Here is a 14513-nt window from a genome sequence, read left to right as displayed (position 1 = left end):
GTGGAAAGTAATATATTCTCAGAAACGGAGTTGGGAGTTGGAAATGAGTGGACAAGGAAGGAATCCAAGGAAATTCTGCAAATCATCATATATCTATGAAAATATGAAGGAGATGCTATAGATTGGGAAACACTTCTTTGAAAACATTAAGCTAGTGTGCGTTTATTAACTGGATGTGAAGTATAAGAGGATGGAATACTTTGGGAGGTATTATGTTCAGAAAATAGATGCTGGAGCTAGACCACATGGCTTTGAATCCTATTATTTTCTTAAATACGAGATGTGTAAGTTAATTAACTGCTCTGTGCGTCTGCACCATGAGGATAATATTAGATTCTTTCATATGTGGCTGTTGTGAAGATAGAATGCATGAGTACTGATAATACATTTCACCCATGGCCTGGCACTTAGTGAAGTGCTTGCTTGCAATTAGTATTACTTGAAGAACAGGGCTCTAAGTTGCAAAGATGATTTTAATAGTAATATTTTGGATGGATAGAAGATTGCAGAATGAAGGTACAAGTTGCCCAGAATTTTGAAGAGAGCAGAATTTTGTTTCCATATTTTAGATGATTACATGGTCATATTTAATAATAAATGTTGAGGGAGATAAAAGAATAAAGGAAAAGGATAACTGGAACATGAAGAGGAGAATTAGAGGAAGAGCAAGGCATGCTCCAAGGCAGACTGGGCTCTGATAGTCTCAAAGGCAAGAAAGAAGCCTCCCCCTTATGTGTGGCTGAATTCTCTTATTTGTAGGATGGGTTTTTCCTGGGGAACAACCAGTTTGGTGATGGAGCACGTTTGCTGAACTCTGGCTACTTTTCCCATCAAGTGTGTGTTTGTGGCTCCTGCTTTTCAATTTCTTGAGTCCCTGGAGTCTTATGGTTTCTGCCATTTAATAAGCCTTCTGTAGTGGGAGCTTCTTGAAGCAGATTTCTTTATTACTCTTCAGACTTTGAATCATGATTGTTAAAGAATGCTATGATTCTTAAATTTAAAAAAAAAAACAGCTTCAAAAAGATTCTCATCAATAGACAAGACAAAGGGCTTAAGAGGGGTAAGGATTAGAGAGATTTTTCTGGCTTATTTTAATGGAATACTAGCTTCTTTGTTGTGGGATTTCTCATCCCCATGGGAGCAAGAGGAATCATACTTGCCTGAGTTCCAGGAAGGACCAGGAAAGGATGGAGAATTAATTATAGTAAAAAATAAAGAAGAAAAGAATGTGGTTAAAAATGTGATTTATTTTTTCATTCATTTTATTCTTAACCAGAATTGCCCTCTAAAATTAAGTAGGCTCATTAATGCCTAAGAAGATGTAGAAATTTGAGAATTAAAATAAAACAAAAATAGGAAGCTTTTAAATTGTTTGATAGCTACAGTTTTAGTTAAATTGCTAGCCATGTGTATTCAAAGGTACATATATCTGTTTGTCTTAATGTGGTATGTACTCACTAATGAAGACTTTATATTTTATTTTAAATGTCTCTGTAATCTGGATTTGATATACTTGAGAATGTGAAACTGATACTTCTGTCTTACAAAGCAAAGTAGTAATTCTATTTTTTTTTTTTTTTTTTTGGTTGTTGTTGTTTGTTTAATCCTGCCCATGAGTCTCTGGGAATGGTAAGATAGAAATTTTCTCCTGAGGATTTGAAATTTGGGCTGGGAGCCCAGATCTACAGCCATTTGTTGTTCCTTGGATGATATATAGTACTGTACGTTTTTAGCAAAAATTAGAAACAACTGGATCTCAAGATAGAATAATCATTATTTAGCTATTTGTAAATATTTTTAATGGCATGTCTGCTTTTTGCCGACCCAAGGATAAAGGTACTCAAGAAGAAAGTGGTATCATAAGGAGCATGCTGTGCTGTCCTCTGCTTAGCTGACTCTTTGTGACCCCATGGACTGTAGCCCGCCAGGCACCTCTGTCCATGGGAATTCTCCAGGCAAGAAGACTGGAGTGGGTTGCATGCCCTCCTCCAGGAGAGCTTCCCAACCCAGGGATCGAACCTGGGTCTCCCACATTGCAGGCAGATTCTTTACCGACTGAGCCACCAGGGAAGCCTAAGAATACTGGAGTGGGTTGTCTATCCCTTCTCCAGGGGATCTTCCCGACCCAGAAATTGAACCAGGGTCTCCTGCATTGCAGGCGAATTCTTTAACAGCTGAGCTACCAGGGAAGCCCTCATAAGGAGCATGTGCCACCTCAAATCCTTAGATTTAGACGAAGGCAGGTTTTAGATATGTGTTTGGGGTGGGGTGTGTATTCTATTTTATATGTAACCTTTATATAACCTCTTATTGGGTTGGCCAAGAAGTTCATTTGGGTTTTTCTGTTGTGATGTAATGAAAAAACCCTGGAAGAACTTTTTGGTCAACCCAACGTAATGAAGTACAGGTCACATATAAATATTTAAATAAACAATAAGTAAATATAATATATTAAACACATATATTTAAATGAAGACAATCAGCCTCAAACTATATATTTCCTATCTGTATTTTTTTAATCTTTACATGGTGTCAGTAGGGAAAAGTTGTATAGAAACAGTCAAACACAAATGAGAGTTCAGACTTTCTGGCTCAAAGAATTTATAATTAAGGAATCACTATGGACAAAACTGTGGTATAGAGAAACAGAAAACAGAGAAGTTGTGTGGATTAAATGCAGCATTCTGCAGATGTTTCGATACTTCTGGGGAATTCTGTTACAGGATGCTGACTTGTTTTAGGAAATTGTTCTGAGGTTTGTTCCTTGGAGAATGCATTTGGGGAAGATTTTGTTTTGGTGTAGCATGGGGCCCAAATGCCACTGGAATAAACTCAGGGCTTTCAAATTTGCCTCAGTTTAATATGTTTTTCCAGTTTTTGCAGAACACTTTATACCTTTTTTTTTTTTAATGGGTGAAAAATGACTTCTTGGGCTGATGCAGGTCATGGAAAATCGAAAGCCAAAGCTCTAAGATATTTTAAATTTCCACCTCTTATTTCAGAGGAAAACCTTTCAGATTTAACTAGAGGGTATCAGTTTTCACATTAATTTACTAATTTTTTATATGTGTGTACTTCAGATTGAGGGATTTCTTTGACAAGCTATGTAAACCACAGAGGTTTTATATTCTGATGAATAAGCTGGCCTGTTGTGGAAGAGATGATGAAGATCTTGGCTAGCAGAACACATAGTCTGTTTTTACCATTTCAGTTTAAGTAGGCTTCATTGTAAGTGGAGCTTAGGATGAAGTTGGCTACTACTCATTTTTGTCTGGCACAGATCGTAGAATCTCTCTTTTGAAAGTAGAGACACTTGACTTTTGCTAGAAATGTTTTTCTTAGCTATTTAAATTTTTATTCTGTTTTCTTTAATTCTTAATTATTTTTTGAAGATCTATGTGCAGACATGGAGCACTCCGAATCTGACTATGACCATCACACGAGATGAGTATCCAGACTACCCTATGGTGCTCCGAGGAATTAACCAGAAGGCAGCTTTCTCGCAGTACCAGCCTGTGATCATGCTGGAGAAGGGCTACACCATCCACTGGAATGGGCCAGCACCCAAGACTGCTTTTCTATACCTCATAAACTTCAACAAGTATGCTTCTGTTACTGTTATTTCAAATAGTTGAGCAAATAGTAATTTAGTAGAGAAAAATAACCACCTGTCTCCTTTGTAGCAAGTAAAGAATGCCGTCTTTATGTACTCAGTTCCCTTCCCCCTGTGGAAGGCTATATATGTTATATTGGTGGAATTAAGGGATTATATAGCTTGAATCCTCTCCTTTTAAAAGCATGTATTTTTCTCTATGGCCAAGGTATTGTGTGCAGAAAGCCATTTAACAGTAGGATTTGTTGTTGTGGTTGTTGTTGTGCCATGTGGCTTGTATGTGGAAATGTGGGATCTTAGTTCCCGGGCCGGGGACCGAATCTGGGCCCTCAGCAGTGAGAGAGCCAGTCTTAACCACTGGCCTGGCGGAGAATTCCCCAACAGTAGGTTTTAATACTGTATGCTGAATACTTTAATTCTCCATAGCTGGGATGGGAAGACATTTTTATCTGGTGTTCCAGCTGAGCACTTGGTTACCTAGAAAGTAAAAAGGTTTTTGAGGCCAAGTTTAGACTTGACAGGAGAGAGTGGTATGATTGATTATTCATGTCAGCAGTGGGCACGGAGTGGAAAATTGTGGCATGAATGCCAGGTATTTTGCACCTCTTCCTGTATGTGAAATCATCTTTCTATTCCCTCTTGACTTCTCAATTGTCTGCTCTCATAATATTACTTTTGATCAAGACCTCTGTTTTTACATTAATTTACTTACATGTTTACTGTGTGCCAGTTGATATAAGGATGACCGAGAGAAATACTTGTCCTTTAGGAGCTCACAGTATAGAGGTAGAACAAAATCTAAGTAAATAAGCCAGTAGTGGTTTTTAATGGACAAAGGATAAGAGCAATTATTCTGCATAAGGGAGTCGGGCCAGGCTGCACTGAGGTAGTGACGGTAAGTGATCATTTTGTTACAAAAGCAGCAGAGTCCGAAAAGGTCTAGTTCTGCTCAAAGACTGATGTATTGATTGCCGTGGGAGCCTAGGTCAGGGAAGTGACAGAGATGAGACTAGAAACCAGAGCTGGGACTATCTAGATATGTGTGGTGGTTAAACCATGGGACTCCATGAAACTGCTCAGATATGTCCCTGAAAAATTGAAATGGTTTGTTCACCTGATTGGTCATAAACCTTGACTTGTCAGAACTCTCTTAAAGTACTAACTGAAATGAACAGAGATGGACATAGATCATATAGGAATTCGCCTCTAAGTAGGCCACTTTCAAGAATGGCTGAACATATGGTAGATGCTCTTATTCTGAGATGTTAGGCCTCTGGCATATGCTCTAAACTGAACCATTGCTGTTTTCCTGTAACACTTGTTGCTGCCAAAGAACTGCACCTCACTTACTGAGTCAACCAAGTCAAAAAAAGAAAACAAACTCAGGACTCACCTTTGGCTCTTTCTTTTCTCTCATTTCTCCACCCTATTAGTGGCCAAGCCTGGTTGGTCCTGTCTCCTTAATATTGTTCAAATGTCTTCACTCTTGCCACCCTCACTGCTTATGACTAAGTCATTATCATCTCACCTAGATCCCTGCAGCAACCTCGTACTCGGTCTCCCTGCCTCCCCCACCTTCCAATCCTTGGCCCACGTTGTGTCCAGGGTGTAGTTCTTTTTAAAAGTCAGTCTGATCATATCACTCCAGTCTGTGAGTGATCTAGAATGAAAGAACAAATGATTGTCAGAGAGGGTGGGGGAGACATGCCAAAGAGTGATCAGCCGTCCAAAAAGTTATAGCTGGTAGGTTATGAACCTGACGGTGAGATATTACAGTCAAAAGGTAAACAGCATTCTGTACATACCAGGCATAATTTTTTGAATAAATACTGAGCAAGTAAAAAACATTTTAAAGTGAAAAAAGGGCTGAGTCAGAAGTTTCAAAACTCCATATGGGCTTGAAATTCAGTCAGACTTTCCTTGTTTAATCATCTAAAAGTTTGTAAAAATTATATCATGGGCAGAGGCAAGAGAGGAGATGGTAAGTTTTTTTCCCCATGTTTCAGATAATTATAGAGAGATCATGGATTTTGTCATAGTAGCACTTTTGAAAATAACAGTTTAAAAGTTATAAATCTATACTTATTGCACAAACTAAGAAAATGCAGAAAAACAAAGAGAAAATTACAATAACCTATAATTCTTCTAATCAAAGTAAGGCATTGTAACAGTGTATAGGGTTCTCGTCTCTCTCCACCCTCAAAAGTTCTCTGAGCATATCTTATACCAAAATGTATTTAACTATTCCATTCCCCCATGAACGTTTAGATTGTTTTTCTCCTGTCCCTCCTCCCCTTCTGGTATTACAAATGATACTGAATAGAACACTTTTCTTATTTATTTTTGGTCTGTGTTTCTAATTCTTTAGTGGGATTACTGGATGAAATTTGTGTGAACAGTTTTAAACCCTCGTTACATATTGTTTTAAAATTCTTTAGAATGATTAAAAAGTTCTGGAAATGAAGAGTGGTGATGGTTGTACAACCTTGTGAATGTACGTAATGCCACTAAATGTAAAGTTAAAAATGTCTAACATGGCAGATTTTGTATTTTACCACAATTTAAAGAACATCAGAAAAAAGCAAATGATAAAAAAAGGAGAAATATTTTTAATGGTTTTTGAAGAGTATTAATTTTATATCCAAGGACATTAGGTAAGAAAAAATACTATTGCAATTTGGTAATATTATCAAAGACTTAAAAAATGCGTATACCTTTATCTCTAGCAATTTTAGGGCTTCCCTGGTGGCTCAGTGGGAAAGAATCTGCCTGCCAAGCAGGAAATATGGGTTTGATCCCTGGGTTGGAAAGATCCTCTGGAGAAGGAAATGGCAACCCACTCCAGTTTTCTTGCATGCAGAATCCCACGGACTGAGGAGCTTGGTGGGTTATGGATACAACTTAGTGACTGAACAACAACAATAACAGCAACTGGCAATTTTCCACTAGGAATTTATCCTAGTGTTATTATAAAAGATAAAAGTATATTTATGAGTAAAAAAATCCTTTGGAAAACTTTTAGCAGTGTACATTTCCACAGTCAGGCTATTAGTGTTTATTCCATCTTAGTTTACCCATTCCCAATAGTCTCATTTAATTTTACTATCTGCTTACAGTATCTGATACATTTTATCCAATGTCTGTTCACATTCTCTGAAGTCTTGTTGCAAACAAGTTTTCTGTAAGCCCTATCACTGTTGTAAATATACGATGAGAGAAATCTGGGTAACATGGAAAAGTGGATAACTTAAGTGTGTCAGGGTTCAGGACTTTCATTGTTAGTTGACTCCATACACAGTAGAAATTTAAGGAGAAGATCATGGCTAAAATTTACATTTGCTGTAATACTCAAAAGATGTTGGCTAAAATGTGGACTTGTGTTTTTATTGTCTCTCCTTTATAGGAATGACTGGATTCGAGTTGGTCTCTGCTATCCATCAAACACGAGTTTTCAGGTTACCTTTGGCTTTTTACAGCGGCATAATGGCTCGTTATCCAAAATGGAGGAGTATGAGCCTGTGCATTCATTGGAGGAATTGCAGAAGAAGCAGTCTGAGAGGAAATTCTACTTTGACTCCAGCACGGGGTAATTCAGGGCAACCAGTGAACGAACATTTTTGCTGTTTTTCCTTAATGGTGAAATTACTAGTTGTTCAGTGTAACTAAGAATAGGCTGTGATGTGACGGCTAGTTAGAAAAGCAGCTGATGTGGGTAATTCTCTGCTCATCACCATTAGAGGTTTAAGGAGAACTAGAATGACTCATAATTACAGTTGGCAGTAGGAATCGAGTGAGATGTTTGCCGTATACCTATTAAGGCAATTTAGAGAGAGAAATTATCCTTGTCAATAAAGAACCAGTAGGCCCAATTGAAAATTAAAATAATGTTTTTCATAACAACTCTAAAGATGATTATTTCCTTATGATATAGTTCATATTTTAACGAAAGCTCATTTTTCTCTTCCTTTAAGGCTATCTCTCAAGTTGACCTTGGGTTTTAAAAAAAACAATAAAAAACACTGTGTAACCATGGCATATTTGCTTTCAACTTTCTCTAGGCTGCATCTTTCCACTTTTTAATTCTAATCCTGTTCACCTGGGGTCCTGTTGGCTTTGTCTGCTTTTATCCAGTTACAATCTCTCAGCCTTTGGGTTATGGTAGGCTTGATCTCCTGCACTCTTCCAGAAAGTAGCATGCTCCTCCAATATCCATTCTTTAAGCTGACATTTCTACTCCATGCCATTGTCTAGGTTCTATAAAGATACTCATGTAAATAAGATGCATTTCTTCTGCAAATTCACTGTCCATTGAAGGATGTGGGCATGTAAAGCAAGTAATTAGAGGGTGAAAGGTTTAAATGCTGTAAGTCCTATAGTGAATGCTGTAAGTGCCTTTTGAGATAATCCATGAGTTCAGCCTTACGTGGTCAGTGACAACCCACGAGGGTGACGCTGGGGCTGACTCTTGAGGAGTGAGTAGGAGGAGATGAGTAAGTTTCCCAAGAACAGTGTGGATACATGCATGGAGGCATGAAAAACATGGCATGGCATGTTTGGGGAAAGACAACATTTTGGACTAAAGAGAAGGGTGGCAGGACTGACTGTGGGGAATTGAGGTTGGTCACTTGATTTCCTTGTTAGCCTTTGGGTAAGAAGCAACTCGTTTGCCCTCCAGGGCTGGGGCAGCAGCCAGTGTGATTAGCTTCTAATTAACCTTTAAAAACCTGGTTGGACTTTTATTCTATAGATGACAGAACAGCCACATTCCCAGTTGATTTTCTGCAAAAATAAATGTAAGGCCCACATTTGTAAGGACAGTCTGGTGGTCACAAATTAATGATTGATATGCACAATGACAGGAAATATTATTTCATCTGGGTATTTCTAGAACCTTTCAGCCTTCGAGGTTCAAATTCTTTTTAATTCTGTTCATTTTGATTATTTTAGTTATATATCAAAAGGCACCTGCCTAATTAGATCTCTGTCATTCCTCATGTATGTGTTAAAATTACTAGATGTTGGAACAGTGGCTGATTTTCACCTCATAATCTCAACTTTGTATTGTTTGTTGACCTCATTTTAAAATGTGAACTTGTGAACTCCAGTAAATCAATCACAGTTGATCAAGTCATTTTTGGAATCTTGACTTCCTTTGGTTTAGAAGGCCTAGGTTTGCTGACAAGACATTGGACTGCTGCCTGGAAGTTGCTTTTCCATTCATTTTGGAGGAGAATTCAGAATGGGTGGGACTGATCATTTCACTTGATTTTGGCCAAAGTATAGACAGAAGGACTCCAGGCCCATCTGCTCTTAGTATACATCGCAGGAATTGATTTGAGACTATGTCTTGGCCTTAAACAAACAAGTCTCAAAGTTGCTGTTTTTATTATTCCAGTTTTGTGCCTTAAAACAAAATAATGTATAAACTAAAAGAAAAAGAAAGAAAGAATAAACCACCCTAATTTACCAAATCCTAAACTCAACATAAGTATTAAGTTTTCCAAGGAGTTTTTGAGCCAAGCCAAATTCCATCTTCCCAAATTACCTATTGAGGTTATTCAAACCAGAAATTTACTTTGATACTATCCTTAATGACTGAATCAGATTCTCATGATATTTTCTAAAGTGGTATTGTGTTTGACTTAGAACCCTATGAGGACAGAAAGGAAAGAGGAACAACTTTATTACTTTTATAAGTTATTTTTCTTTTAAGAAAAAAGTTACTTTATTGGAGGAATATCCCAGCTGGCCATGAGTTAATTTGAGGAGCTTTTGTGAGTTTTTGAAAGTCAGAATCTAATACCCTTTGGACTGGTCTGTTTTGTGCAGGTTGCTGTTTCTGTATCTTAAAGCCAAAAGCCCCAGGGATGGTCACAGTTACTGTTCATCTCAGGGATGCGAACGAGTCAAGATCCAGGCAGCCACAGACTCAAAAGACATCAGTAACTGCATGGCCAAAGCGTATCCCCAGTATTACAGAAAGCCATCAGCCCTCAAGGCGATGCCATCCATGCTCAAGGGACTCTGTCAAGGCTGTGGAACCCGTCAGGTAAAGCAAAGAATAAAAGTGAGCTTTGGTCCAAGAAAAAAAGTCAAAAGGTTCTGTGCAGTCAGCACATTTTTTTTTTTCCCTGAAGCATCTGTGCTGCCCATTTACTTTATTTTTTTAAGTTTATTTTTAATTGGAGGATAATTGTTTTGCAGTATTGTGTTGGTTTCTCCCATACATCAGTGTGAATCAGCCGTAGGTATACACGTGTCTCCTTCCTCCTGAAGCTCCCTGCCACCTTCCACCCCATTCTCACCCCTCTAGGTTGTCACAGAGCACCTGATTTGCGCTACCTACATTATGTAGCAAATTTCCACTGGCTGTCTATCTTATGTATGGTAATTTATGTTGCCATCCTACTGTCTATCTGTCCTCCTTCCCCCCCAGTGTCCACAAATCTGTCTTCTATGTTTGCATCTCTGTTGTTGCTCTGCAGATGGATTCATCAATACCGTCTTTCCAGATTCCATATATATGCATTAATATACAATATTTGTTTTTCTCTTTCTGACTTCATTCTGTATAATAGGCTGTAGAACTGACTCAGATGCATTCCTTTTTATGACTGATATTCCATTGTGAATATGTACCACAGCTTCTTTATCCATTCATGTCAATGGACATGTAGGTTGCTTCCGTGTCCTAGTTACTGTATATAGTGCTGCAATGAACATTGTGGTACATGAGTCTTTTTCAGTTATGGTTTCTTCAGGGTATATGCCCAGTAGCGGAATTGTTGGGTCATGTGGTCATTTCTAGTTTTGTAAGGAACCTGCATACTGTTCTCCATAGTGGCTGTATCAATTTACATTCTCACCAGCAGTGTGAACACCAGAGCTTCCTTTGTGGCTCAGATCTTAAAACATCCGCCTGCAAAGCGGGAGACCTTGGTTTGATCCCTGGATTGGGAAGATCCCCTGGAGGAGGGCATGGCAACCCACTCCAGTCTTCTTGCCTGGAGAATCCCCATGGACAGAGAAGCCTGGCGGGCTACAGTCCACAGGGTTGCAAAGAGTCGGACACGACTGAGTGGCTAAGCATAGCACAACAATGCAAGAGGATTCCCTTTTTTCCACACCCTCTCCAGCATTTATTGTTTGTAAATTTTTTGATAATGTTTGCTGCCACTTTATAAATATTGAATGGTTTCTTCTGAATTTTGGCCCACTCTAGAATTTGATCATCATAAGAAGCAAACCAATCCAAATTTATAATAAAATCAGTCAAAATTTATTTATACATCAGTTTGCCCTTGGTCATTGTCGATTTGTTGGTTGTCATCTTTTCTCAGCTGTGATTCCATTACATTATCACTATTATGTATACATGTCAGTGATATGGAAATATAATCTGTTTTCTTGGCAGTGTGAAATTTGTCTTCAGAAAAGGCACTCATGAAAATTGTTTCCTTTAAGATGAAAAACCATTAATTTGAAGCATATGCTATTATGTTTACCTATAATTAAAAGTACAAACTCACTTTGGCTAGAAGTGAAATGCTTCCTGTGACATATTCTTAATGAGATAGTCTTCTAGATCTTGAGAAAACATGGCAGTGGAAGTGGATCCAAAGTATGAGCTAAAATCAGGCATGGAAAACCCCATGGGAAGTCACACTGATTCCAGGAGAAAAAGAAGTATAGAATCAATATTGCCCTAATTAATATTTAACCTGTATATAAACAAATATGGGTCAAGAGGAATGGTTCTCAACTTGTGGTCCCCAGACCAGCAGCATCAGCTTCATCTGGGAACTTGTGAAAAAATTCTAACTCTTGGGTCCCACCCAGTTCTATCCAATCAGAAACTTCAGGAGTGGGGCTTACAGTCTTTGCTTCAACAGGCCCTACAGGTGATTCTGATAAGTGTTCATATTTTAGTTTCACGGGCCTGGAGGATTTTTAAAAAAAGTTCTTACTGCCACAGAAATGCATACTGTAGTAAGATTGAGAAAACCTCTAAATATTTCTTTTTATTTCTTATTTCTAATTTTTCTTGTTTCTGTCCATTGGTGGCAGTAAGAACAGGGAAAGGAAGGGGGATTTATACTTCCTGTTGTGATATATGATGATTATTTTTCTGATGACAACTCACTATCACAGTCTTGGTCTCTTATACCCTTGAGTCACCTCAATACTCCAGTTCAACTAAACTAACCAACAGACCAAAAAACAAACCAGGTACATAAATAAGCTTATATGAATCTTTGCCTGTCCTATGTAATGTTTTGACTGTTAAAGTGAAATTGTCAGATAATCTTTGTGGAGAAGTAAATTTTCCAACCTAATTCTCAAGTTGAATTTGTTAAGAAAGTCCTTCGTTACTGAGAAGACTTCAAATAATTTATACTTATTATAAGAAAACTAGAATTTGTAAAGATAATTTAATCATCTTCAAAACTATTCTAGGCCTGTCTTGTTAAATGGTTCCATGTATTGATGTTTAGCATTCTCTATTTTGGGGCTTAAAACATTGATCCGAATTCATTTCTTAGAAATGTATTGACTACTAACCTGGCAGTTGAGAAGTATTTGAAGCGTCTGTGGACACCACTTTTATTTGGAAATTTGAGGAGAATTTTTGTTTTAATGTCAAAAACACATGTGAATTAGAGATAAGTAGGAAAATTCATAAGAATTTTTGACTTCAGACCTGAGACTTGAAACAAATATTCAGCTTCTGGATGCTTAACATCATGATTATCTACTCTTACCATGATTATTGGTTCTTGTTGGCATTGATTTATAAGAATATACATATATATATATATATATATATTTTTTTTTTTTTTTTTGAACCATACCACATGGCTTGTGGGATCTTAGTTCCCTGACTAGGAATTGAACTCAGTCCATGGTAGTAAAAGTGCTAAGTCCTACCCACTGGACTTCCAGGGAATTCTTCAGTACATATACTTTCAAGTGTTAAATTGTGCGAAGAGTTGAGTGCTTTTGATTGAGAAGATGGCCTTCAGGGAGGAGGTAGATGGTGGGATTTTGAGGGTGGAAGTGGTTTGAAGTTGGTTTGAAGTGGTTTGAAAATGGAAGGGCGTTCTTGGGGAAGGAACAGCATCTGAAAAGGCAAGTGGCAGAAGAGTGGGAAACTGAGGGAACTGCCCTGCATGTTGAATGTGGGTAGAATAGTGGGAAATAGAATAGAACAGTGGTTCTATTTGTGGAACATTTTGCAGGTCAGGTAGAGGAATTTAAATAAAATTGGTGGTGTACAAGGCCCCTAAAAGTTTTTAAACAGAGTCATCCTTGTCATCTATACTTCTTTCCTCAGTTCTGGAGTTACTGAATCACAGTTGAGGAAAACTGGTCTGAAAAGAGTCTTCGAAAAGATTTGTGACTTCTTTGCCTGAAATGTTTACAAAGATTTAGATATAAAGCATATTTATATAGTCATTTAGAGAGCTGATCTTATTAACAAGATTGCAATGACTTGAAACTGGGATTGCTCTAGAAAATGAGGGACGTACTATTTGCCTATTAAAGCTTACATCAAAAAATAAAATTCCAGGTCATGAAATATGTACAGAAAGTTCAGAGAAAAAAAAACAAAAAACCATTCACTGGCTTTGATATAGTTGAGTTTATTTTGAAGGGTCTTTTTGGAAGGTTGACATAGATATGGAACTTCTTCCCCATGTAGGCGGTGTTTACAAGTGATCCTCATACAAACTACCTCCCTGTGCAATTCCGGTCACCCAGCCAAGCAGAGACACAGCGTGGAGACGTGTCTGTTATTTCTGTGAGTACCTTCTGCTGTGTACACTGCCTCAGCTTCTCACTTTTTCATTCTCTCCTGGTAACATGAATTCTCTCTGACAACATTCACTTGTTTCTAATCACATTTTTATTATTGGCAGTGAGCTATACAACAGAGGCATAACTACTCCTAAACATATGTATTTTTAAACAAATGAAATTTATTGAAAATTTTTTTCTCAGTTAAGCTTATTGATTACTTTTAGGGAAATGTTAAAATTATTCAGGTGACCCAGATTCCTTTTCTATAGGAGAAAAGGTATTTTTGGTTTAAAAAATTGTCATTGGTAATCAATATGTAGACAATTGTGTTTAACCTCAGTTTTTGAAACTTAAAAGAAGCTCCCCAGTTATTTGCTTAAAATATGGAAGGTGAAAGTTTTAAAATCTCCTCAGCCTCTTGTTTTAGATCTAGAGTCTAACTCTCTCCCAACTGAGCTATTCCGGCTCCCTTGCCTCTTGTTTTGAGATAGCTTGGCTTCCAGTTTTTCAGATGAGGAAAGTGGCAATGCAAAGTGTTAGTTGTCTTTAAGTAGGTTAATGGAAGTATAAGCGTAAGCCTGAGTGTCAATATTGGAATTTGGCCTAAGAGCCAAGTTCACCAGCATGGTTAATCAGCTCTAGGAGTGAAAGTGAAAGTCACTCAGTCATGTCCGACTCTTCGTGACCCCATGGACTATACAGTCCATGGAATTCTCCAGGCCAGAATGCTGGAGTGGGTAGCCATTCCCTTCTTCAGGGTATCTTCCCAATCCAGGGATCGAACCCAGGTCTCCTGCATTGCAGGCGGATTCTTTACCAGCTGAGCCACCAGGGAAGCCCAAGAATACTGGAGTGGGTAGCCTATCCCTTCTCCAACAGATCTTCACAACCCAGGAATTGAAACGGTGTCTCCTTCATTGTAGGCAGATTCTTTACCAACTGAGCTATCAGGGAAGCCTACTCTTGGCATGTGGCCTGTCCAAAACTGAGTTGACCAGAGTGCATCTATATAAAGGGCTCTTTGGGTAGGAGGTATCTAGCCAACTGATGCCCAGTCAGGGCCTGGGCTCAGTCTCATGTGGTCTCTTTGGGAGATTTT

General features: G+C 38.1%; 1 protein-coding gene across 2 annotated transcripts in view; it reads left to right on the top strand.

Moving 5' to 3' along the window:
* The window catches only part of CEMIP2 (cell migration inducing hyaluronidase 2), a 76605-nt gene that overhangs the window by 55348 nt on the left and 6744 nt on the right, over nt 1-14513 (top strand). For both annotated transcript variants that reach the window (XM_065907738.1, XM_065907737.1), the window contains exons 18-21: nt 3393-3601; nt 7017-7199; nt 9443-9662; nt 13317-13415. In XM_065907738.1, the coding sequence (XP_065763810.1) occupies nt 3393-3601; nt 7017-7199; nt 9443-9662; nt 13317-13415 (711 nt within the window). The remainder of the gene's footprint in view (nt 1-3392; nt 3602-7016; nt 7200-9442; nt 9663-13316; nt 13416-14513) is intronic.

Source organism: Muntiacus reevesi, chromosome 17 (assembly GCF_963930625.1).
Source record: "Muntiacus reevesi chromosome 17, mMunRee1.1, whole genome shotgun sequence".
Lineage (NCBI taxonomy): Eukaryota > Metazoa > Chordata > Mammalia > Artiodactyla > Cervidae > Muntiacus > Muntiacus reevesi.
Note: the sequence above shows the minus strand (reverse complement) of the source record. Positions and strands in the feature narration are given on the sequence as shown.